The sequence below is a fragment of the Electrophorus electricus genome, chromosome 16 (genome assembly GCF_013358815.1).
Source record: "Electrophorus electricus isolate fEleEle1 chromosome 16, fEleEle1.pri, whole genome shotgun sequence".
NCBI classification, from domain to species: domain Eukaryota; kingdom Metazoa; phylum Chordata; class Actinopteri; order Gymnotiformes; family Gymnotidae; genus Electrophorus; species Electrophorus electricus.
Genome location: NC_049550.1, coordinates 5,921,455 through 5,943,046, shown reverse-complemented (window position 1 = coordinate 5,943,046; position 21,592 = coordinate 5,921,455). Strand labels below are relative to the sequence as shown.

The following is a 21,592-nucleotide window of genomic DNA, read 5'->3' as shown; positions in this document are numbered from 1 at the left end:
TTCAGTCCCATTATAACTTGGCTGGATTGCTATAGATTGTGCGTCACAACGTCTTTAACCCTATGCGAACGCTCATAGAACAGTTTTTTGGATGGTGCAATTATTGTCACTACACCGAGCGATTCCCGTCAACAAATCAGCGAATAAGAAAATGTTAACGGAAATGACGCGAGAAATTTGAACGCTCACAACGCTAACATTCTAGTCCGCTAGCTAAATCTATCCAGTTTAATACCGTAACCGATTTTGTTTGGTAAGATTCTTACATTATCTTAATATAATTCATAGACAACTTAGCTAATAGTTTCACGAGTGCTTGCTAGATTTTTTTTGACTAAACAGAAATGTAAGCGCAAAGATAGCTGCCTAAGATGCCGTTTTTGCACTCGCTAGTTGCGAAGTACTAAGTTGCTAGCTAGTTAACTAGCTAACGTTAGGATCCGATAGGATCTCGGCGAAATTAGGTAGCTAGCTAGCTGTTTACTTTCCGTTGAATACTGACATGCTGCAGTGCACAGTTTCAGTATTTGTACTCTTCCCTTAACCTTTTGCAGCGAATATGAAGAGACTGGATAGAGCTCAAATAAAAGATACAGCGATTCCCACACAACTGAATTATGTATCGAGAAGAGCAAACGTTAAGATCGACACCGAAAATATGTCAAGGTGGGACAGTTCTGTGTTCGTAAGTTGTTTTTCAACGATGGCTGAGTCGTTTAGAAATAACACGGTGTTATTTATTTTCAGGAAGAACCTCACAAAAGGTCTTAAAGGGTAAGAACACTATATGGGCAGTCTGTAATAGATTATAAAGTAAAACTATTTTGGGGATACCCTGCAGCGTTTCGTAATTATTGCTTTCTTTAAAAAAAGAGTTAACGTTACAATTTGTTTTTTTGTTTGTTTGTTTGTTTCAGAGCCACGACAAAATATGGACAACAAAATGATCTAAGAGAACAGAATCACCTTTTAATGACTGCAAATGAAGATTTGCAAAAACAAATTTCGGAAATGAAGGTTTGAGTGTTGATCTTTGTGTGATCTGCCCTATTGTATTTTCTTAATTGTCTTATAAAACCATGTTTTAAGTTTCTACATATCAGTATATTGAATGGAATGAGAGTGCCTCCATTATCAACGAAAGCATTTGTGAGGAAAATGTCAGTGGTACCCAAATGGTTCCAGTCAGGTCACTGGATAATCATGGTTAAACACAACAGGTTTATTAAAAGAAACAAAATGGACTGTCGAATTAATTGATATTAATTTTTGGTTTCATGTTTTTCAAGCGTTTGTTTTATATATATATATATATATATATATATATATATATATATATATATATATAAAGTTCCTCAAACTTATGACCTTTACCTTACGTTCTCTGCGCTGGGTATCTTTTAAACAGAACCACGGAGAAAGGGGGTTGACTTTGCATTAGTAAACTCGACATCCATTGCTCTCTTGCACTTACAGTCCGAATATCTTTGACAGCTCTAGGAGCAAAAGGTCATTTTATCACAATTTTTAATTAATTTTTTTATCTTATAAAGAGCAGCTCATGTGAGATAAAGAATCAAATTGATTTGCAGTCTTCAATTGAACCAGTTTATTCTCTAGAAAGCTGGTCCAACTCACATGCAGGCCACTGAAATATCCAGGACACTAGGTGTCAGCATAATGAGATGAAGAGATGCTGGAAAAATGACTTATTGCTCCCTTAATTGGAGCAAGTTTGCACCCCGAAAAGCTGCAAATTCATTCAGGAATGCAAATGTACTATAGCCGTTGAGATTGAAATATGGTGTGGAAGAATTCTGCTTTCATGTTCATATCAGGCTAGTTATTTTTTGCTTGTGTTATATTCTATGAAATATAAATGATTTATAATAAATATATTTAAGGTCATCTAGCGTAATTTCTAGTGTGAACACAAGAAGAAAAAGATATTTCAAAAACTCACATTAACGTTTTTGTGCTTAGTTTCGTCAAAATTGCATGGAAATGAATGAGCTATATTCTTAACAATTGTATTTTTATTTTCAGACAAAAAAAAAAACATGGTTTGTAATAGACTCTTCTGTCTTTGTAGGAATGTGTGGCTGATTTAGAACAACGGTGCCGTGATCTCCAAGATGAAAACAGTGAAATTAAGAAACAGCTCCGGGACTGTCATGCCCTTCTTATTTTGGAAAAGCTTGACCCAGGTGATTTTTTTTCAATTTATATATGTAAAATTTATATATATTGTTAATTAATATATCATGACAAATATTAATTACAAACTATAATTGAACATCATGGGAACGAAACAAAAAAAATTAATTGTAGTATTGTCATTACAAACTTTGCACATTGCCACTGCTGTAGTTTTGTAGTTTGCCAGCCCTCAGGGGACGACCCCCCCCTCCCCCCCCCCCCGACCCCAACCCCGAACAAGCAGTTGCCTGCCTTGCCTGATGGCAAATGGAACAAAAGGTGGTTCTAAGTATGTGTAATCGCAACAAAATGCTGGCTATTTGTCCAATTCATTGCTTTCTCACAATATGGAACAAACAAGACGGTATATAGAAAGCTTCTTACATTGGAGCAATTATGTATCTTTCCAAGAAGAGAAATATGAAGCAAGCGATATTCAGTGTAGTCTTTTGAAAATAATGCTTTATTTAATTAAACTAACTTTTTAATGCAAACAAACTTTATTTTTTGTCTATAGTTTCAGGTGAAAAAATTGGGGAAACAGAACAAAAGGAAGCACAAAGAAAAGAAATCATGGTAACATTTTCTGTTCATTTGTTCATTACTCTAAATGTCATTTATAAAATGGGTGCAGTACATCTTTCTTCATTTTTAAGGGAGATTCATTTGCTAAAGCTTTTTCAGTGTTTTTGTTCCATGTGCCTGTTCAAATATAAAAAAATGTATACTTGAGTGTCTAAAGATTTCACTGGAGCAAACCAGTCGTTGAGCTACTATATACTTTCCCCACTGAATTTAATTCTGTGCATTCTGTACCAAGCTATTCTCTTTTAATGTAGTGGCTTAGGGCACATATTTTTTAATTAGCCTTGAAAAACAAAAAAATGCACATATTGTTTATCCACAGGGTAAATAATTGCACTGGAATTCGAATTGGTGCCTGTTGACAGTAGTCAGTTTTGCTGCACTGCTAGCCATCATGGAGGCCTTCCTCTCAACAGGAGAAATCTCACTGCTTTTATTCCTCATCCTGCTTTACTTGTTTGCAATACTCTCATCCTACCAGTTTGCCTACAGTCACAATTTTCAACATTTTCACTTTTGGTGTCCCACACCAGTAGACCACACACAGCTGTACTTCTCTTTGCCTTCTTACACCTCTAAATGTATAACAAAAGGAGTGTGCTAAATATTCTGCATGCCCTCACCCCCCTTTATTTTTGTACAACTTTGTAACAAGGACTACTTTCAGTTGGTCCAAGTAAGCACCTTCATACTTTTAACGTAGAATTGCATAGAAATTTTAACGTAGAACTGCATAGACAGGCACCTTCTGATTGAGGTAGGTGCTTTTAATTGAGTGGCCTGACCAAGTGTTTTAAAATGTGCCCCAACAATTTGAACGCATTTCTTTTTTAATGCTCCAAGAGTTGTTCCCCACAAACCATTGACTACAATTTGACAGGATAAGACCTTAAACTGTCATGAGTCTTTGAAAAAAGTTGTGAAATGAGAAGTGTTTTGCAAATATTGATTGTCTATGTATTAACAGACTGTTTCACAAAATTTGATGACCGAGCTGAAGCACTTTGATGAAGTTGCAAGACAGCATGGAACACATTTAACAGTAAGTTTCAGTAACATCTAATTTGTAATACCATTTGTTTAAATTAACTTTACTGTTATTATTTTTATCCGTCTCTCGATTTAGGAGCTGCAGAACACTATGAGAACCCTTAAAGAGGCGAGAGAAAAGTTTCATCTTGATGGTGAATCATTTTGCTTGGATGTGGAGGAGATGGAGAAAGCACTAGAAGAAGCAGAGAAATTGCTGATTGAATAACAGAAAAATTACTATTGTAGTTTACAGCAATTTTAAATAATTAATTTGTTACTATAATGAGTGGACTTTTGTTATATATTCAATAAAGAATTTAAGTTGTTTTTGGGTGTATATAGACAAAATTCTGGAAGTTGAGCAAGCATCAGATGATTTAGTTAGCGTCAGATGATTTATCTAGTGACATCAGATGGTATTCTGTAAGTAGGTTAAAGTAGGTTAAACTCGCATAGCGCAGCTTCTCATGAAACACCTCACACCTGCGAGAGTACAGCTTTTTTTGTTGTTTGTTTTTGTGCCTTCAGATGGACCCTTCCACTAGGCCAAGGCTGGAATTTGATTTTTTATTTGACTTTATTTTAAATATGCAGAAGGTGCAAAGTAGAAAAGATTAGATATACCAGAACATTCGTGTACTTGTACCATGTGCTTGTGAGCTATGCTGATTTATCTGTACTTTCTAGGAAATTATAATCTGGTGTTATTGGCCTTGGTTTCCTTCATCAGAAACCAAGGCACCCAAGCAGTATCAACACAGTGAAAAGCAACAATGCTGAGTTTTCAGCATTCTGTTATTCACATTAATACATCTTCTCAAAGCCAACTTAGTATTATGTTGATTTCTAATTAATATTATGTATGAATATTCTATTTTTTAAGCATGTGAAAAGATCTGAAAACATTTTCATAGCCACAGCTTTTGATGTAGAACCACCAGGAACATGACAGGTGTATACATATTACATTCAGAACACCTTACATAAATACTTCATAATGCATTTATCCATGTTTACGTCAGCATGTGTTCATAAGTTACATTGAGACATTTTCCCCCACAACAAAGTCTGCACATGCATATAGTTTGTGAAATGAAATGTCTGTTCACATTCAAGTGTGGCGATAGTGAAATGACATGTACGGCACTTGATTTTCAGATTTCTCAAACTAACAAATGAGCTTATTGCAATACAATTTCTAGTATCATGTGGAGACTCACTTTTAATTATTGTTTTGCTTAATTGCTGGTTTTATTTTTAATCGTATTGTTTTATTCAAAAATTACTTGGACCTGAGGATTATTTTCAAGGAAAAGCCAATATTTTTGTGAGAAAACAGTTTGTGTGAGAATGCAAAAATAGCTAATTTGTGAGAACATAAAGGCTTATATTGGTTTGCTTGCGCGCTTGTTTACTTATTCAGTTTCAACACGTTTCACGGGTTTTCGGCCTTTTATTCTGAAAATTTACAAATCCCGATGCCGAAATGGTCGCTTTTTTCACATTGCTGTGGTCGCTATGGTGATGGGAATGTTGACTCGGTTCATACGGTTAAGAACCATCAAGCCGCCAGCTATGTAACCTATCCTAGCTAGGTTAGTTATCTACAACATGTAGGATATGCTGTGTTGGTAAATATGTTTTGGTAATATCGAAAAAAGTTTGATTATCTTATACTCCGGTTGTTTTAGTAACATGAACAGTTTATGAATTGAAACTTTTTTGCAGTTTACCTAGCTAAAGTTGCGCAACAACGTTAGCTATTATCTTACTTAACGCTAGCTAGCAACACTTCTGAAGCATGCGACCAGCTGATGATACTGTGGAAAAAGTTATTTTATCCTTTAGCTAAACTTTGTATACCTTTATACCGTTTGACTATAAATTTGAACGGTAACGGTAAACAAACCTTTTAATATCAGTTATCGAAATTGCATGGTAAAAGAGTGTATCAGCAAAATATCAAGAAGATTTTCATATATTCTGCAGCCTGTTTTTGCGGTTTAGGAACGTTAACCTAGGTAGCTTGCCAGCTAGTTAAATTTAACCTAGCTAGCTACAAAAGACATCAAGAATGGACGTCGTGCTCCAAGCACCCAAGATTTTCTCTCACAATGTGAAGAAAAAGAACATTCTTCCGCTTAGTGAGCTGGTGGAGGAGACAAGAACTGGCAATGTCTCCCATCATCTTCTTGAAACTAGTATGACAAGTATTAACTGATGATGCTTGCCATAGTCCAAAAATTCATAGACAGAGGACATTAGACTGTTATTTATGTTTAGTTTGAATTTATTTGTCAATATATTTCCTCCAGGCGTTTACAACAAGGTGAAGGGCAATAATGTTGTTGCAGTGGAGCCTTCAGAGCTGCACTTTAGTGGATTTGAAGTGGGAAAGGTTTACAAAAGGGTTGTGGTATGTGAAATGCTTCTGGAGACATTTCATATTATTAAATGCAAATATACTGTTCATCAAACTTGTACATCAACATTGTATAAACCTTTCCATTCATGAGAATAGCATAGAATAGAGTATATTAGGTACATTAAAAGTACCTTGCACCTGTACCTAAAATTAACTGTAATTTTCAATTAATAGAATTAATTAAGCTGTGTTTAAAAACCAACCATCCATGATTTAAAAAATGTTAAAGGAAGTATTAATTGGTGAAATTACTTTTTTGTGACCTTAATAGAAACTCATAAATATTTCGTCTGAGGTGCTCAATGTCCACATTCTTCCCACTCAAACAAAGTACTTTTCAACTGAGTACACAAAAAAGGTAATTTTGCAAATGTGGATAAATACTATTGACAGATAAATACTGTTTAGTGACATAAATTTACTTGATGATGAAGTGTATATTGCTGATGAAAATTAATGTGAATGTGGTGATGTGTTTAAATGCAGAGTCGACTAGTTCCAGGTCTCTCCTACTCTATTATTGTACACTTCAGTCCCGACAAGTGGCGATACTTTTTTGACAGCATCCATGTTCATTGCAAGGTCAGGGCATATTGTGTTCTGCTGCTGTTCTCAGGTATGCAATACATATCATAAGGTATATGATTAAGACTGACTTTTGCTCTGTTGTGTCTATTCAGGGAGAGGAAAACCTGCTGGTCCCTGTGCATGCTTATCCTGTCATTGATGATGTTCGTATCCCATCTCACATCAGACTTCCTGTTGTGCCACTGGGACAAAGGTACCTGTGTTTTTTTAAATTGCTGTTATTTTTCTGCATTGACATTTCTACTCAGACAAATCTGGTGTTTTGAGGATTTATATTTAAATTAAACGTCTGTGTTGGACAGATTTAATTCAGCACGTTGCAGGTACTTGATGAATTCACTGTAGGTTGACTGTCGGTATTAATTATATTGTTGGTGTCTCAAATACTTTATATTTAGTTTAAATTCCTAGCCTGTGTTGAACACGGAAGTCATATAATGAATGACATTCTGTCATTACAAGCCCACAAAATACAATTTCTTTCAGTAAAATAAATGAAATAGTCATGCAATTAAATCTCTCCACCTGCACACGTGACACTTGTAAGTTATGAGCAGTTCAGGACACTAAACCATTTATTAGATGCATTTTCTAAGAAGCACACATTCAATTGTTGTGGTCAACATACCCCCCCCCCCCCCCCCCCCCCCAAAAAAAAAAAAAAAAAAAACCCACAACAACAAAAAACCTTTGACTATAATGAATACTACATAACACAAAGTAAACATTTGTGAACAAATTTAGTCACGTTTTAAAATAGGTCATTTTATGGAAACTACTGAAAGTAGTTTGTAAATCTTAAGACCTGAGATTTAATGCTGATAAAAAAGTGTATCAGTACTACTTAACCATGCTAAATGCAACTTTTGAAACTATTGATAACAGTATGCTCCTACTGTAATGGGGCACCAACCCTAGGAGAATAGAGTGAGCATTCACAGCGGGATTATTTGCCGCATTTATTAGGTCTATGGGGAACACCACCAACACATTATAAATACTTATATATTCTTGAAAAAAGTGAATGAACCTTTCTTATGCAGAAGGAAGTTTAGTGTTCATTTTGATGAGTTTGCCTATAAAATCTTGTATATAAAACCTATGTGAACCTATGTGCATAAATTATTACTATTATGTCTGTGCTATTATATCACGTGTAATGTTTGTCTTCTTCTGTTTTAAAGCTCAAGTCATGTGATTCCTTTGAGCTGCAAGTGTCCAATAGAGTTTGAGTTCCAGGTGCACTGCTTGAAACATCATGAGGCTTTCACTGTCCAGCCTTTATCAGGTGATGACTTTTGAACTTTTGAACTTTAGAGGTCAGGAAAAAATGCAGTATGCACTTAGACTCAATGAAGCTTTGCAGCCATCCAAGTATTTTATCAAACTGTTAAATAATTGTTTAAAGCCTAAAAAAATACTTATTACTATTATAATTATATTTGCATTAATATGTAAATTATTTACAAGTTCATATTATAACGTCATTACCCTGGACTCAGCCACTGTGTAATAAGAGCAGTTTTTGATTCATTAACATAATAAAATAAATATTAGTGAGTATTATGACTGCAGGGGCTCATTGAAAAACTAGGATAATGACACGAAATCTGTGGGCACAATATGGGCTGTAGATATCTTCATTTTGTTGTAATTGTCTTATTAGGAATCATCCCAGCCAATGGGAAGACACAATTTACAGTGACATTCACACCACACCAGTATGGGACTGCTGAAATCACTCTGAAGCTGGTCATCTCTCAGTTCAACTCCAAACCTGTCATCTGCACTCTGAGTGCATGCTGCTCTCCTTATCTGAGGTACTGGGCATTGTCGTTCATAGTAATAGTCTCGCTGGAACATTAGGCCTTGTGCAAAGTGCATGAAGTTCTTGTAGGAATATACACTCAGTGGCCACTTACCTTATTAGGAACACCAACCTTGCACTTAGTCACTATCTCTTATCTTATAGGCGTATTATATAGAGAGCTGTACTAAATTCACAGGAAAATTGGCTTAATTTCATGGATCATATTTCTCAAACAACACAAATTTCATAGACTTTACCCAGAAAAACACTATATTTAATTGGCAGTTATTAGTGCTTAATTATCACATGTGATAGTAGCCTGCATACGATTAGCAAATAGCCTGCCTATCTAGCAAGTTAGCTAGCTAGCTATGCTAGGTAATTTCACTCGCTAAGAGTCACTGAATTGCTGCTTATCAAGTGTGAACTAAAGAGACATTATAACTTGTACAAAATCATTTTCCACAGTCAGCATGTAGAATATTTTGTCTAAACTCAATTACTTAGTCCTCTGAAGCAGTGGGGATTTTTATTTGTTTGTTTGGTAACTCACATGCAGCCTAGCAATTCAAGCATTTAGGGGCTGCCTCCTGGTATACATTAACCATTGAATGTTGGGTGTTTGACTCTGTGTGAATCCAAAATGTCAAATCACATCTGGGCACAATTTCCACCAGCTAAGGGTGCAGAATTTCGTATCACATTTTATTTCAGGGCAAATTGTCTATTACAGGGGAAAAGGCTAATCTCAAGGCTCATGACATGATTTCCCCGGCTATGAATTTGGTAGGACTCTAATTATATACCTTACTATCAATTACCCATAGTCCAGTTCACCACTCATCAGGACCACCACTAAATCTAAAATTAGCTGGGTCTTTACATGTGTCTGGTGTCAACGATGAGCAGAGATTGTCACCCAAAAGCATCTAGCCAACACTGGTCTAACAGTGAAAAACTGACTATCTATGAAGAGGCACATTTTTATTTACAGAATTTGGCAAACAATCTTATCTAGAGTGACTAGAACAATATCACAAAAACAGTATGATAAAAACATCACTGTTCTTATCTAGAACAGTATGACAGTGTGTGTACTTCCTGCAGGATGGTTAGCATAAACCATGCTTGGCTAACACAAACCATGCTTGGCTAAAACAAATTGCACTTGGCTATCATATACCGTGCCAGTGGTAAAAGGGGTAGAGGGTGGATAACAAATTGTGCATGGCAGCATGCACAATGAGTTACGGTCTGTGATTATATTAATATAATGCACCTGTAAGATAATGGTTATCTGAGATTTACATGATTTACCTGATAGACAGTGACTGTACTTATTCTTCATAAAGTGGCTGGTGAGTGTAAGTACAGTTGTATGTTGAATGTTACAATTTAAATACTTTAATTAACTCTAAAATTGCAATAGCATGTAATTACACAGTTAGTATTCCCTTTGCATTAGCCAACAGGACAAAAATAATGAGAGTGACCAAATGTTTGCTGACGGCAGAAAAACTGAAGTGCCCCCGACTCCCAAATATAAAGCAGCCCCGACCATAATAAAGGTATCCAAGGGCACATGCAACACCACCATTACTAGAGTAGGGTATTAGTTCAGTTCATTTCTATCTACAACATGAAAAAGGCATGTTCATATTCTTCTTTAAAATTTTTAACAGTATAGGAAGAAGAAGGTTAAATCTGAATCACACTCTCAGAACTCAGCTGTGGATGTGTCCACCCCTGCCGGAGTTGTAAAGATGCTTATCCAGCACCAAGACAAAATGAACTACAAGGACCTCAGTGAGAGTGAGTTTGAAACAACTGTTTCAGGCTCGAGCCAGTACCATAACATGTTTGGCAGAAGTATTGTATTTGTGAAGACATTACATTTGGCATATATAATATGTATTCACCTTATTAATTTCAGTGAATGTAAAGCATTTAAAAGACATCATGAAGAGAAAAAAGGCAGTCCTGCTCACTTTGTTCTACTCAGTATACCTTTTTATTGTAGACTTTTTTGACAGTCATGCCAAATCTTCATCAGGTCCACTATATAGCCAGGTAGATAAGCAATTAGAACATTGAAAACATTAGAACATAGACCATGGAACATTAGAAAAGCAATTAGAACACTGACTAGCAATAACAGCAAACAATAAGTCTTCACATTTAAATAGTGTACATTTTGTAAATATTTCAGTGAGTAAATACTTACACTAAATGCACTTCACATTTAAGGAAAAACACTCAGAATGCTTTGGATGTGCTGGTGTAATATACCAATGTTTCATATACTTCAGAATAAGTGCTTCATCTACATCCAGCTTCAGCTAGTTGCGAATCTAACACTGCATTTATTTTATAATTTTGAGATGCTTGATAAATAAGGGCCTGCTGATGAAACCATCAACACAAACATTAAAAATAACATTTACCTAACTTTAACATAAACATTTAATTTTTTTCTTGCATTTAACTGGTAAAAGCCATGTCCCTCAACAAGACGGCACACCAGACAAGACAGATGAAAGAAGCTGCATTTGAAAATCAAGTTCAAGCAAACATCCAAAAGGAGAGAGCCAATCATCTTCAATGGTATTGCCTGTTAAATGTCCACATGCATGAAAGGCACTAACAGGGCAATGCTGACTGTACAGGCATTTTTGCTCAGTCTAATGTGGCCAGCAGAGCTTTACTTCACCTTGTTGCTCTTTCTCTTTCTTTAGCCAGGTGCATCTAGGTGAAAGCTTGTGGTCAACAGAGCAGAAAATGAACGTCTTGAGGGAGCAGGAATTTGTTGCTGCCGAGTACATGGTAAGACCGTTCAAAATGTCCCCATCTACAGATGTTCTTAACGTAGCACTAACTCCCCCTATTGGTCATGCCTGTACAGTAGCCCTGCTACTAGGTGTGGCATATGCCTGTCTTATGCTCTACATATGTGTCAGAGTCTATAACACTGAGATTCCCTTGCAGATCCCTTTGCAAATATTTAAGCATTATAGGCTGTTAAAATTAACTATGGGTTAAATTTGACATGACAGTAAATCAGTTTGCATCTATAATGGACACTTCAAAAGACTTTCAAAGTAATGTTTTTTGACAGCATATAGGTGGTCTGCTTCACAAACAGCCCTCAGCTCTACTTCTTTTTTGTCTTGATGAAGCATTTCATTGTGTGCTGAGACATTAGCAGAGCGTACTGTTTTAAATGCTCATGCATATGTTCCAGATGAAAAATGACCCGGGTGTCAGAGAGGTTGATTTGACCAGAGACATCTCAGAACTCTCATCGCAACGAGTACAGCGGAATGCGGGACAGGTAGCAGCAGACTGATTAAGAAAGAAAAAACATTACTTAAACTTGAGCCATGTCCTCTTAAACCTAATACTATACTGAGGTCCTTAAATGCATCGCTTCTTTTAAAGACTCTAAGCGTAATGATGTGTTGCAGCTTCCTGACAATGCTCCCGTATTCTGCGTCTATGACAGCAGCAACCTGGAGGTGAGACATAGAGTGCTTAGACTCTTCCAGCAAGCTGTTCGTAAGGTAACGCAACTTATGATTGTTAAGATTAGCAGTTACATGTATGTACTTATAGCACTTCTACTTAGCCATGGCTGGTAACATGACATTTGTACTGGCTATAGCAGCACCCTATTAAGATTGATATTGATGATATTCAGCACCCTATTAAGACTGATATTCATAAAAATACATGGGAAATGAGTGTAAATATTGTGCTTCACTTCTGTTGCTTTAGTCCTTTTATTTATATTTTTTATAACCTAGAATTGTTCTAAATGGTTTTGAAATAGTAGGCAAAAGCTGAGAGAAAGAGGAACGAACCAAATGCAGTATTGATGATCGTGTTATCTTGGCATGTTTTGTATTCTTCAGGTCGTTCTGCGATGCCGTATGAATAACAGGCTGCTGTTGTTACGGGATATAGCTGCCAAGATGGAAAGGCACAAAAGAGGGGACAAAAACACAAGTAGGGCACAAGCTTTACTCCCCTCACTTCATTCAGTTATTCATATACATCCAAACATAGAAACAAGATGAGTTGAAGTATTTGGAGGTTTGTTTTGAACCTATTGCTTTAGAAGCAGATGAGACGCCACCACTTTTGAAGGTGTCATCAGAAAAGCTGCTGCCCTTTGAGATGCCCATCTTCACTCCTGTGAACCATCTAGATGAATTTGTGAGAATCTCTACTGCAAAAACAGCCAAATGCAAGAATAAGTGACTGACACATACTCTATACTTAGTTAAATTAGTATAATTAGTTAAATGAACATTTTATACTTATATATTTATTATTGCTTGATAATGACGACTGATTTATTTCTTTGTTTTTCAGGCTGTGAATGCACTTGGACATGTTCCTGTTAGGCAGATTCAAATGGATTTGACTCTCAACATTCCTTTCTTTAATCTAAAGGTACGGTAAGAACTCTAATCTCTTCTATTATTCTATATTTTTAACGTACCTTTTATGTATGCCTTCAGAATATTCATGCCATAAACTTTACTTCCATCAATATTCATTTTACTCATATTTTGGAAAAAGAGGAATTAGCCTATACATCTGATATATTGATTGGTTATATCTGATTAAAGGCATATCCCCTCACTACTCAATCCAAATCCATTTCAAATGAAATACAATTAAACCAGTAATGGTCTGCACTCTAAAACATGTGAACATGTGAAGCATGTGAATATGTGAACATTGTGCACTGATATACACTGAATCAAACTGTGATTTAATCTGTGATTAAATCAAATACAATTCCATCAGGTATAAAAATGTATTGCCAAAGCAGTAACAAAAGTTATTGCTTGTACAGTCATGGTTCAGTCTTGTTGATTCATACATGATTGTCCTTGTATGGGAAAGCTGAATCAGTCAAAGTTTCAGAGAAATCCAGCTGAGAAGCAAGGTTTGTTGAGGAGTTGTGAGCACAGAAACAGCCTCAAAACATTCCAAACCAGTTTGTTGTGGTACAAGCAATTCCTTGTGCACTTCCTCAGGCTTTAACATGGCTCACTGCCACAGAGATCATCTAAAGGATGTCTGTTAAGAGATAAAGATATGATGGCAAATAGCGAACAACCATAGGCAAACAGGATGTGGGGAAGAGGCATGATAAAACATATTTATTCCACACACAAGCGATACATATAACACAGCACACACGCTATGTACACCTTAAACACCAACAAACTTACTATGACACAGGAGACATATATACAATCAAGACGATTACACATAATACAAAACAGGTGGACGACACGAGAGGGTGTGGCAACACGGACAAACACACACACACAAAGACGTTTGAGGAGGGGGCGGGCCATAACGTGACAAAGGGTACTTGCTCTTGCCAGTAGGGTCTTAGAAAGAGATACTATTAGATACTATATCAGATAATATATAGATACTATATCACACTAGGCAGCAGAACAGCTGAGTGACAGTCCTAAATGTTTTTTAAGAGGTTTCATATCAAAGACATAGATCCCCTAATAACTAATTACCAGTAATGGTATTTCCTATTCAGTGTGTGATTTAAGTTATAATTAAGCAATTGTATAGATTTAGTGAATAAAATAATCATAATCTCAAATCAAAATAATGGGCTATGATAATATTTCAGTAGACAAAGCTATCCTGTTGAGTTTTGAGTGGCCGTCCCTGTAGGTTCCCCAGCAGTACAGGCTAATGGGCTATCAGGAAGTGTCTGCATACGAGGCCGGAACATCTTTTGTCCGTACTGATTTGGCCAGGCCATTACGCACTGGAGCACAGGTGACACAGCAACTTTCAGTAATATTCCTAGTTATACCTATTACACACAGTATAAGAAAGGTTAAAATGTTTTTTTCCCCTGATGTTTCTTTGCATCATCCATGTGCGAGATTGTCCTGTGTGGGTCTTTACAGGACGAGTTGGTGCCCATGGCAATGCATCCTGCTGTGGAGTCGCAAGAGGACAAGGAATTGAGGGAGGAGCAGGGAATCGAGCAGGACCTTGACTCCACCCTACACTTCAGTGCTCCTAGAAACATGCTCAATCCTCCGAATGCCCACCCTCTCCGGATTTTTGTAAAGCCCCAATTTTACACTTTTACAACATTTATTTAACCTGTGCCCAATCATGTACATTTATCCCCACAAGTAAAGCCAATAATAATCAAATAATCTTCATTTTAGTTTCATCATTAGTAGGAAACTGTTTCATCCTTATATTGTGCTTTAAATTCAGCCCTTGCAATGTTTACAAAAGGTTTTCTGAGCTTTTTATGCTTTTTCTCTCATATTTATTTCAGAATCCTGCTCCAGGTGTACATGCCTTCAAACCAACCCCATTTTACCTAGAGAGTGACCTAGAGTTCCACCTTTGTCCATTGCCAAGACACACTGTCTCCAAGAGCAACGTCATGGGAATTTATATTCCAAGTACTCAAAAGATGTTTCTAGACAGAAAGGTATGTGCCTGTGAAACATGGCAAATCAACATGGAAAAAAGTTGTATCTGAGGAATAAGCAATGTTGAATCTGTAAAGATGACATTTTGGGTTAGGCTATGCAAATGCAAAAATAAATCTGAGAATTTGAAAAATCAGTATGGTCGGTGGTCTCACCACTCCTCCATAGGAATACCTTATAATGTCCTTCAGACTAAAAGGAGATAATCAGTTTGAAAAAAAAATCTGTGAACACTGCTGTAAATAATGTGCATTGTTTAATTAACCCTGGTTTTCTGATAAAATTGTAATTTTTTTTTTGTTTTTACATTTATTAAACAATTTGCAACATTTTCTGCAGGACATTATAAAAGGGATCATGATATGGAAAAAGTTTCCCTCCATGGCATTGACTTCTTTTCCCTCTACTTCGACAAGAACCAACAGCTGGGCCCCACGCTTGTAAAAACACAAATGCACGCACACACATACACACGCACACACACTTAGGAGAAGTATTGTAATGTTACATTTCAATTAGGTAAGTAAAAAACACATTTTGCACATATACTGCACTGACTGTCCTGTTTATTGGGAGCACCATAGTAATACTGGGTAGGAACCCGATTTGCACTCAGAACAGTTTCTGTCCTTCATGGCATTGATTCCATTGGGCTTTGGAAACTTTCCTTTAGATGTTGGTCCAGGTTGACATAACTGAATTGGGTATTGTTTTCAAATTTGTTAGCTGCATTTTTATACTGTCAGTCTCCCATTCTGCCACATCACAAAAGTGCTCCTTTAGATTTAGGTCTGGTGACTAAGGAGACCACTGAAGTCCACTGATCTCATAGCCATTGTAATTAAAACATGAGATAACCTGTGCTTTGTGACATGCATTGTATTATTTAACCATCATATGGTAAATTGTGGCTATAAAGGGATACACATGGTCATCAGCAATGCTCAGAGTGTGGCATTCAAATGATTGGCATTTTGTAGCCCAGTGTGTACCAAGAAAATATGCCCCACACCATTACACAACCACCAGTCATAACTAACTATTGACAAAGCAAGTTGAGTCCATGGATTCATATTGTTTATGCTAAATTCTGACCCTACCATCTTCAAGCTGCACCAGAAATCAAGTATCATCAGACTAGGTATTTTTCTGGTCTTCAGCTGACTTATTTCAGTGAGCTTGTGCCCACTGTATCCTCAGATTCCTGTTCTAGGCTAACAGGAGTGGAACCTGATGTAGTCTTCTGTTGTAGCCTATCCGTCTCAAGATTCATTGTACTCTATGCTTTGAGTTGCTTTTGTGTTCTTTTTGTCTGCTTGAGCCAGACTGAGGTCTTCAGCAAGGCATTTTTGCCTACAGAACTACTGTTACCAGGATATTTTTTTGTTTTTTGCATAATTCTATGTGAACTCTAGACATTGTGCATGAAAATCCCAGATCAGCACTTTATGAAATACAGTCTGTCTGGCAACAATTATATCACGGTCAAATGCACTCAGATCACATTTTATATGATGTTTCATGTAAACACAAATGAGAGAGAGTACTAGTGAGAGTACTAGTGTTCCTAATAAAGTGGCCATTGAGTGTTTATCTGGTTGTTATTTTTATTTCATGCAGGTCTGACCCCTTCAATAGTTCTCTGCTGCCTCTAGAAGCCCTGCCCGCCTTGCAAGACCTTCCCGACAGCATGAGAGAGGGCATTACATCTGACATGTAAGTCATAGTAATCAGACCTAATTACTGCATAGGGTTACTACCATAGCGCCTTAGAATCACAGCAAATCATTTTAGGCATTACATAAAGGACATTCTTTTTTGTTAACATTGCTGTACACAAATCGCATAGTAATACTAATACAATGTATTGTAATACTAACATATTGATGGTCAGGTCAGATCATTCCTCATCTGAGACACAGGTTTGTTCTAGAGGATTATACATCCCAAAGTAATACATATGTTTAGTGTTGAAATCTAGAATTTATTCCTCCAGCCTGAATATTTTCTATAGTTTAATCTTTCCATTAATTACATTGGAGGTGTAACTGAATTTCTTTTGTATCTATAACTGATTTTGTTTGGGCATTGTTTTGAGTTTTGAATCTTTCCTTCACTGTGTGTATTATACTACGGGGTCTTATAAAGATGTGTGTTTATGTATATTTATCCTTGCAGATGTAGTAATATCTCAACATTTTAAAATCTGAATACCTTTTTGGGTCATTTAACATTACAAAGTCTTTTGCTGTACTTGTAAATTTCTTGTAATAACACTGAAATAAATACAAAAAATGAAGAGACTAATGGGGGGATGTTTATAAGAAAAGGCATTTTTGCTCACTGACAGACTGACCAAGTTCTATTGTAGAAACATGCATGCTCGATGGGTCTCGGCATATCTGTGCAGTAGCTAGTTAGTGAAGACAGCCTCTTGGAACTGAGGAATTTTTCTCAACCATAAAACACAGAAGACCACGCAGATTATATGCATCCATTAGAGATTTCGAAGGATTTTAGATGTTGTTTTCTTGACAATTGAGTTAAAAATGATGTGTACACTATATTGTGTGTGGTTGTTACTCACCAGCGAATTTCCCATATGCAGTTTTTTTTTTTTAAACAAAAGCATAAAAAAATGTTTTCTTAACAGGGCTGAATGTACAGAGGCTAGTCTTACTCCTGAGATGGTTCAAGCAGAGTTTCCACCTGCTGAAAATGTTTCTTCCAAACCATTAAAGGAAGACAGCACTAAAGATGACAGGTAATGAACCAAAGAATTTCAAAAATGCCCACTTTTTTGCAACTGTGTCCTTATAATTATTTATAGTACTGAACTTTGTAATTTACAGTATGTATTGTACAAAATAGAAAGCTCTTTTTCCATTGCTTGAAGTGTATAGTTTTTGTTTGAAATAAACCTTGTATTTATGCTTCTTAGAGAAAAATGTGAACAGCTACTACAGTCAACTTTAAAATCACAAACCAACAAACTTGGACCCAAAGTGTTGGCCAGGATTAAATATCTCAAATCTTTGGATCAGAACAGTCAGACTCATGATGCATGACTGCAAATAGCAATTTTATCTCAGGAAGAACATTTTATGTTTGAGGAAATGAAAGTTAGCCTTTTTATAAGCTGAAATAAAGATGTCCTCTTGAAGCCTCTTGTGTTTACCTCTTTCAAGTGGGAAAATACAAACTGCAGCACAGGCCAAAAATAGGAAATCTGTAGTTGCAAGAACCAGACACGTAGTAAGTGAAGGTTAAGCAGATAACTTGGTGGCTAATTAGAATAGTGGCATAAAACCATGGCATTAATAGAGAATGTAAGAAGAAATAAATTTTACATGTCTTAAACCAATTAGCATGGTATTGTACAGTCATTTGTAATTTATTTGGTACAATAAATTGCCATTTGCCAATTTATTTCTATTCACTGCCAGACAATTTTTTTGTTTGCAGTGGTAGTGCTGAATAATTGTGTTCAGGCCAAAGAATCACATATTAAATTCTGAATGTTGTTCCAATAACATGTTAATGTTTGGGGGAAACAATGCCAAGTTTGGCAATTTCTTTGGCATTCCTTCTTCTGGACAACAAAGAGACAGAAAGTCATGCAACTGCCATTCCATACCACTCCACAGTTAAACTGTATTAGACTTGAATGGAATATATTTTGCTCCACACATAGGTGGAAAATTCTTGATTGGAGGTTGTGTCCTCCAATTTTCAGATGTGGCATTATCAGTCATATTTGGATGGTTTGAGCACAAAAGAGACATTTTTACTGGAAAAACCTGTCACTTCCCAACAACCACATCTGGGCATCATGGTTATGAACCTAAATTTCATTAAATGTATGACTGGGTATAGGCTGCTTCTCCATACATAGACCTCTCTGTCAGAAGTGTTTCAATATGTTTACACTGTGTGTTAGTGCTTTTTTAATTAGGTGAGGTTTTATTCTTAAACTCATGTTTTATTCTGTAGAAATTTCCAGTGGTGAGACTACTAAGCCAAGTAATTTACTTCATGATTTCTTTCAGTTTACAAGAAAGGCAGTCTGTAAGTACTTGTTTAAAGACAGTCAGATACTGTAAGCCCATGAAATGACTCATCATTTAGCAATAGCTTCAGTTACACTAGGTGTATTTTTTAAGTCTGCTCTTCTAATCTGTGGTGTACCAGTTCAAAAAGAACAATTCATGGAGAAACAAACAGGGTTTTACAGAGACATTCATGAGACGTACACACTATGGTACCTAAGAAACATCTCTGAAACCCTAAAGGTAATTGTTCCTTAGAGACCAACTCAAAGAATGTCTAATTAAGAGCAAGTTTAAGCAGGTCCTGTAGGCGATTCAGCAGATTGTTGATTGTGCATAAGAAGAAGACTCATGATGACTCATGTCTTTAAATGAGTGCTATTGTTTACTAACTTCCTTTTGTGCCAGTTTATGTTCTATAACCACTCATTAAGGGGTATTAAAATGCATTATGTAAATTATTTATTTTGACTATTTATAAAAAAATAACTTTTAAGCCAAAAATAAAACCTTTTCTTCAAAATGTCTGTTTCATTTTTGGTTTGAAATTAATTTTCAATAATTCTAAGGGGTTTTAATATATGAGGGGATCTACCAAAGATATCAAAGTTGAATTAATTGCACATTTGGGAGCATGAAAAGCTGACTTGCCATCAACAAAAATGCTTATCCCTGCCTATGTTTATACTAAGGGTCATGAAATCCTTATAAATCTGTTATATATGAACAACTTCCAAATCCCCTTTTTCGTTGCCTTCACCAAGCTGTGCAGTATTGTCAACTGTAAACTGAGTAACATACTACTCTTCCTAAAACATGGTTAGGCAACTGAAATAAGAGAAGACCATGCCTGGAACTGTGGCTAATGTCTAGCTGACTGAGATTTTGATTACATTTATTCACAGGTTTACATGCCAATGTTGTGATCTAACATAGTAATACTTAAAGGAACTATTTGTCCTTCTTTTCCACCATCATCTCAGAGAAATCCTCCACTGTGAGGGGTTGTACTCTGGCTTCCATGTTCCTGATCCTCTGCTTTATGTGGCCCTTTCTGGCTGCCCAGTCTGCTGTCAAGCGGGTAAATTTGGCCTGTATGACCTCTAGATTTGTCTCTAGTATGGCTAGCTTGTTCTCCAGATCTTTGGAATCTGCCTCATTGGCTGCTGCCTCATCTATCAAGCCATCCTTTATCAGAATGGCTTTTCCTTTTTCCTCCAGAACATTCTTAGCCTCGGGATACTCAGTCAAGGCTTCCATGAGATCATCTTTTGACAGCGCGAAGAGGTCTGAGTAGCCCAAGCTACGGATGTTGGCAGTTCGGCGGTTTCCAGCTTTACTACCTTTGATGCCCAAGATGCTGATCTCACCAAAATAGGCCCCATCACTTAGTACCACAAACTGGGTGATGCCATCATCTGCTACCACAGCCAATTTGCCTTCTTTGATGATATACATTTCGCGACCAATGTCCCCTTTCTTACAGATATAGTCTCCGGGGCTGAAGACCTGTGGTTGGAGCTTAAGCACAAGTTCGATGAGCAATCCAGCCTCGCAATCCTGAAAGATGCGCACCTTCTTCAGAGTTTCCAAATGCACGTTGATGGCAATCTCAGCCTTTAGCTTATCAGGAAGATACCTAAGCACTTCTTTTTCATCACCGATCTTCTGCTCCCTCCAAAGATAGTCAAACCACTTGACTACACGTGCCTCTAGGTCTTTGGTAACGTTACGGAACTGCATGTACTGCTTAATGGAATCAATCTTGGCTTGGAAATCGGCACGTGAAGCATTCATGTTAGAGATCATGGCACCAACATTACCAACAATAGTGGCAAATATAAGCACACCAATAAGGAAGTCAGTGACAACAAAGAAGTACTCAATGTCTCTAACAGGAGGTGGAGTCTCTCCGATGGTAGTTAGAGTGAGTGTGGACCAGTATAAACAGTAGATATACTTCCTTGTTAGACGACCATATTCAGGATCACTGATGTTAGGGTAGACCCAGGTGTCTGACCCAAAGCCAAGTGTTTTTGAGACAGCAAAAAAGATACAGGCATTCCAGTGTATGATAACTAAGATATAGAGTACAAGGTTGCAGATTCGAAATATGTTGGGAAAGTTGGTCCTTGTTTCAGTCCGGTCAAAGAATTCAAAGAGACGAGACATTTTGAAAAGGCGATTGAATCTCAGTTCAGGGTTGTTGAAGCCCACTTTAAGCATTACTAAATCTGTTGGAATCATGGATATCAGGTCAAGTTTGAACTGTGGTGTTTTTTTGTAGCATTCCCATAGCTTTTTAGGGTCTTTGACAAGCAGGCCTTGCTCCAGAAAACCTAGTAAAATATTTAGCATGAATATTTGTATTAAAATAACTATCTACTTATATTGAAAG

At 36.6% G+C, this 21,592-nt stretch overlaps 2 protein-coding genes across 6 annotated transcripts; both read left to right on the top strand.

Moving 5' to 3' along the window:
* Positions 1-115: 115 nt before the first annotated feature.
* knstrn (kinetochore localized astrin (SPAG5) binding protein) lies at positions 116-5,023 on the top strand. Its single transcript, XM_027006139.2, has 8 exons — positions 116-253; positions 555-666; positions 748-774; positions 918-1,017; positions 2,093-2,207; positions 2,717-2,775; positions 3,752-3,826; positions 3,911-5,023. Exons 2-8 carry the CDS (start codon positions 560-562, stop codon positions 4,040-4,042), a joined length of 615 nt encoding a protein of 204 aa, XP_026861940.2. The 5' UTR covers positions 116-253; positions 555-559; the 3' UTR covers positions 4,043-5,023.
* A 365-nt stretch (positions 5,024-5,388) lies between these two features.
* cfap221 (cilia and flagella associated protein 221) lies at positions 5,389-20,481 on the top strand. 5 transcript variants are annotated; one of them, XM_027006130.2, is made up of 24 exons: positions 5,389-6,017; positions 6,132-6,232; positions 6,513-6,599; positions 6,728-6,823; positions 6,922-7,022; positions 8,014-8,117; positions 8,496-8,649; positions 10,105-10,207; positions 10,322-10,451; positions 11,135-11,243; positions 11,375-11,462; positions 11,881-11,970; positions 12,104-12,199; positions 12,551-12,644; positions 12,757-12,854; positions 13,014-13,094; positions 14,358-14,465; positions 14,600-14,761; positions 14,986-15,144; positions 15,485-15,585; positions 16,766-16,861; positions 17,799-17,909; positions 20,178-20,275; positions 20,416-20,481. In XM_027006130.2, exons 1-24 carry the CDS (start codon positions 5,891-5,893, stop codon positions 20,424-20,426), a joined length of 2,505 nt encoding a protein of 834 aa, XP_026861931.2. In that variant the 5' UTR covers positions 5,389-5,890; the 3' UTR covers positions 20,427-20,481. The 5 variants fall into 5 exon arrangements, with proteins under 5 accessions (XP_026861931.2, XP_026861932.2, XP_026861930.2 ...); XM_027006131.2 differs by lacking the exons at positions 20,178-20,275; positions 20,416-20,481 and adding an exon at positions 18,087-19,660 and having other exon boundaries at positions 12,104-12,154; XM_027006129.2 differs by lacking the exons at positions 20,178-20,275; positions 20,416-20,481 and adding an exon at positions 18,087-19,660 and having other exon boundaries at positions 12,763-12,854.
* Positions 20,482-21,592: the final 1,111 nt, after the last annotated feature.

Bases quoted from the DNA above. Each gene is read 5' to 3' on its own strand.
- cfap221 (XM_027006127.2), top strand. From the start codon at position 5,891: ATGGACGTCGTGCTCCAAGCACCCAAGATTTTCTCTCACAATGTGAAG. The intron at 12,200-12,550 runs GTAACGCAACTT...TGTATTCTTCAG, and splicing joins TCCAGCAAGCTGTTCGTAAG to GTCGTTCTGCGATGCCGTAT. The intron at 17,910-18,086 runs GTAATGAACCAA...TATGCTTCTTAG, and splicing joins GACAGCACTAAAGATGACAG to AGAAAAATGTGAACAGCTAC.
- knstrn (XM_027006139.2), top strand. From the start codon at position 560: ATGAAGAGACTGGATAGAGCTCAAATAAAAGATACAGCGATTCCCACA. The intron at 2,776-3,751 runs GTAACATTTTCT...ATGTATTAACAG, and splicing joins CACAAAGAAAAGAAATCATG to ACTGTTTCACAAAATTTGAT. The intron at 3,827-3,910 runs GTAAGTTTCAGT...CTCTCGATTTAG, and splicing joins AGCATGGAACACATTTAACA to GAGCTGCAGAACACTATGAG.